The sequence below is a fragment of the Schistosoma mansoni genome, assembly GCF_000237925.1.
Source record: "Schistosoma mansoni, WGS project CABG00000000 data, chromosome W unplaced supercontig 0185, strain Puerto Rico, whole genome shotgun sequence".
Classification (NCBI taxonomy): domain Eukaryota; kingdom Metazoa; phylum Platyhelminthes; class Trematoda; order Strigeidida; family Schistosomatidae; genus Schistosoma; species Schistosoma mansoni.
In genome coordinates, this window is record NW_017386022.1 from 331832 (window position 1) to 336172 (window position 4341).

A 4341-nucleotide genomic window follows, 5' to 3' on the forward strand; every position below is an offset into this window, starting at 1 on the left:
ACGTGTATTAGTAAACAAATCCCTACAATAAATAGCTTGGTAAGTCTTTGACATTTACACTGACTTTAGTTTTACTAGACATATCCCTAGCTGAAGGTATTTCGTCAAGCGTCCATACCAAAACAGGTTTTGGTACACCGCGTTGCTCATCTATTACGACAACTAACCAGCTTGTACTCCAAAGAAAACGATAAATTAACCATTGACATAAGTGTATCTTCTCGTCCCATTATTCTTGACTTTTGGTTCAATTGGCTTTGTGATCGTTGTATAAGAAGAGGTTCTGGACTGCAGCATTCTCAAACACTGAGCATCAGTGGCACGTTCAAACAGAAACTGAGGAAACATTCTGTGAGTTGGAAATCATCATGTTGCTCTCATATTACATTTACAACTTGAAGACAAAGTCATAAGCAAGATGGTACTTAGAAAAGTCTCATATTTATCGAGTAAAAACAAAACTATGTCAGTCATATTCTCTTATGTAATGACTTTCAGGTGATGAATTCATTATTTTACTTATTTGCACCCGAAAAATAAAACCAGAGGAGAATTCTCTAATCACTAAACTTGAAAAATGATCAAGTATAGTAATTCGAGGTAAGACTGAATACATTGATAAAATGAATCTCTGTCTACATGGCCAAACTAAGTTTCAGACGCTAAAGTTATGGGAGGACATGACCAATGATACTGTAGTGTATGCTATTTATGTTTCCAGATATGAGTAGTATGTGGAGTACGTGAGAGCAGAAGATTGGGAAGATTGAAATGAAGAGAGGAGAGGAGAAAATTTGAGGCAATCAAGAAAACATCAGGAATGAAGGAACGATGGAGTTCATAAGAGATAACTGATGGAAGATGTGCAAATGATGTATTTAATGTGTGGTTTTCATATTTTACGGAGAAACTGTAATTCCGCATTAAACAATAAATTGGTTATCCCCACCTTAGTTCTTCGATCACTACAGTACTAGTGGCTGACTTATCAGTATGTTACATTCTCTGGAGCAGCAATAACTCACTTCTCACTCTATCTAGGATGTACTTGAATATTCCGTAATACAAAATCAACAACCTTACGGGTTACCTAAAGTTCTCAAGCTAGTGTTTCAATTACGTCCAGTTGAGAATAGGACATACTCGCAGTACGACTCAGTAGTTAAACAGTCGGTGAAAACATCAGAACTGTTACATCAAGACATAGTCAAACGCAGTGTCAAAAATATATTTGAATAAATAGTATGTATGTAAAGGACAAAATTATTTCTATATATAACGTCTTCATTTACAATTATCTAGATGGCAGAAATTATTTTAGAAGGCACAATAATATGAGTTCTATCCACTCCCAACGTCTTCTCCTAATTTCCTCTTCAGATGGAAGATGCTTGGTTGTTTTCCACATTAGGCTTTTGCTGATGCTATCCGGTCAACAGACATTGTGCGTCTTGTGTAGACAATTGTTTATGATTACTTGTACCTTTTTGAAGATGGTTGTAGTAATCCTTAAAGTTTCGGCTCCGTATAGTAGAACTAGGTGTCTCGACGTCTGTATTGAAGATTGTGACTTTGATGTTGGCTGACAGTTATTTAGTTCCATATATTGTTCAACTGTAGGGATGCCTCCCTCGCCTTTACGTCTGGATTAAATCCTCCTTGTTCAATGATGATTCTGTCCAGGTACGTGAAAATTTCCACATCTTCCAGAGCTTCTCCATTATGTGTAATTAGGTTATTGTTTTCCGTGTCGTATTTGGGGATCTTGTCTTGTATATGTTGGGGCCTACTGATGCAGAGACTGCTGCCACACTAGTTGTTTTCATCTGCATTCTTTGATGTGTACGGGATGGATGTACCAGATCATCTGCGAAGTTCAGATCTTCTAGCTGATCCCGAGCTGTTCACTGTATTCCGTGCTTTCCCTTCATAAACCAGTCAACTACCAGGAGAAAAAGGAAGGGAGAGAGTAAGCTACCTTATTTGACAACTCTCTTCACTTGGACTGCATCTGTCAGCAGTCCTCTATACACGACGTTTCACTGTAGTCCTTCTTATCAATGTCGTATGATGTTGACGATCTTCTCAACTATTCCCTCCATAGTATCGAAGCTTTCATAATGTTCTCCTATCCGGACTGTCAATCGCCTTCTCATAGTCAAGAAAATTAATGCATAGTGACGTGTTCGATTCAATCGGTTTTTCAACGATGATCCGTAATGTGGCGATTTGGTCCTTACTGAATCCGGTCTATTGGTTTCGGAGCTGTACGTCAACTGAATATTTCATCTGGTTCAGCAACACTGTTTTGTAAACCTTCCCTGGAACCGATAGTAGTCTGATGTCTCTGAAGTTCTTGCATTTACTTAAATCCCCTTTCTTTGGTATCTTGATGAAGTATCCTTCTTCCTAGTCCATCGGCATGTGTCCTTCCCACCAAATCTTCTTGAACAGAACGTGGAGCATGTTTGCAGTTGCCTCTATGTCCGAGTTCAGTACTTCAGTTGACATATTGTCATGTCGTACTGCTTTCCCACTCCTGATTTGTTTGACAGCCATACTGATCTTTTTCGATGGTTAGTTGAGTGATAGCCGTAGGGATTTTAGAAGTAGCAAATCAATGTTGTGAAACACATATTTTGAACAACAGGCAATGACAAATTTAGTTCCTTCAGCAGCATTTTCCTAACATAAATACAACGATAGTAGACTGTTATATAGGTAACTAGATTATACAATGTGATTACAATAAGTATTGATTTCTATATATAAGTTAACAATTCTACATTTTCACAATTTAAATGACACATCTAACTACCTTTTTTCTTTTACTTGAGAAAATGTAATGTAACACCCACTTTCAAATCTTTTTGATGAATACATCAAGGTCATACACGTGGTATAAATGTTTTAAAAATATGTATTTAATACAACTAATATAAAAAGCTTGACAGTATAAAGTTTAATTTAGTATTTCATCATAGAAAGAATTCTACACCATAAAATATTATATTTGATTTAACAGTTTGATATAAATATATATATATATACATAGAATAATAAAACATGTCATCACGTAATAGATCAAGAGGTCGAACATACTATTCACAGGCTGGTGATCATTATGTGGATAGCAAATCGAAACAGTTACTCTTTCAAGAAGCTCCAGTTTGTACAATGGGAAGAACTATTTTAAAGGATGGTGAACCATTTGATCCAAATGCAGCTGATACTTTAATAGAGAAACACTTTAAAAGACGAAAATCTCACGGTTCAATGTACTGTTTAGTGGACAGAGTAAGATTTCAGAAAAGTAGATCAACTGGTTCACGTTCATACAGACCTGATTTAACCTATAGAGAAATTAACCGCTTTTATGAACACAGAAGTCGACCTGATTGTTTTACACTAGGAATAGAAGATGAAAGAACTGGGAGACGATCCTATGAATCGTATAAATGTAAGCGGCCTGAAGATGTCGGTTTACTTCGTAATACAATACTTAAAGCGCAACAAGATCCACATTTTCTCTTGAAAGATTCTGCACCAATCCGTCAAATTTCGGTATCACCAACATACTACCATGAAACTCCACCTCGAAATGGTCCAGTGACAGTGATTACTGTCCCATCAGATCACAGTAGATCGTATGAAAGGCCAATTCGCTCCCCGTCACCAATGTATATTAGACCTGTGACAAGAACAAGTGTACGTTGCTCACCTACACCTGAAGATGTCTATGTGTATCGGAATAGTCGACCAGTCAGTATTGAACGACGATATGATACAACTGAGCGAATTAGACCACGTAGTGTTACAAGCTATAGAACCATATCTAATTCAGGGATAAATGATGAAGTGACTTATCTCAAAGTAGATAATCAAGCAGGAGCTCAAATATGTCCTGATGGTCCAATATATATGTATGTATCAAGATCAAGACATACAGATGAGTTGATGTCATCACCAGACGTATCAATTAGTCAACCAACAAGGAGAAGCATCTATTATAACAGATAAGTTTTTTTTTATAAGACAAACCATGTCACAGTTTTAGAGAATATGCAACATTCATTTTTTCGCCTCTGTTTCTTCTCAGTTGACAAACATTAATATGTTCATATATTATTTTTAAAGTTTTTTTAACTGAATATTCTCTATACATCCAGGAAATGTTTAAATCCACTTTAAGTCCATGTTATATATATATATATGGAAGAAATGTATTATCTAGTTCGTTTTCGAAAGTTTCATTTTAATCTTTTTGTCTATCTTCTACCTTTTTTTATTTTATTGGTGTATATGATAGGTAGTTTAGAAAATAAAAGTGAAAAAAAACAA

General features: G+C 35.9%; 1 protein-coding gene across 1 annotated transcript; it reads left to right on the forward strand.

The window, feature by feature from the left end:
• Positions 1 to 3066: 3066 nt before the first annotated feature.
• On the forward strand, positions 3067 to 4040 carry Smp_075350 (hypothetical protein; the record flags this gene model as incomplete). Its single annotated transcript, XM_018790970.1, has 1 exon — positions 3067 to 4040. One exon carries the CDS (start codon positions 3067 to 3069, stop codon positions 4018 to 4020), a length of 954 nt encoding a protein of 317 aa, XP_018645821.1. The 3' UTR covers positions 4021 to 4040.
• Between the last annotated feature and the right edge of the window lie 301 nt (positions 4041 to 4341).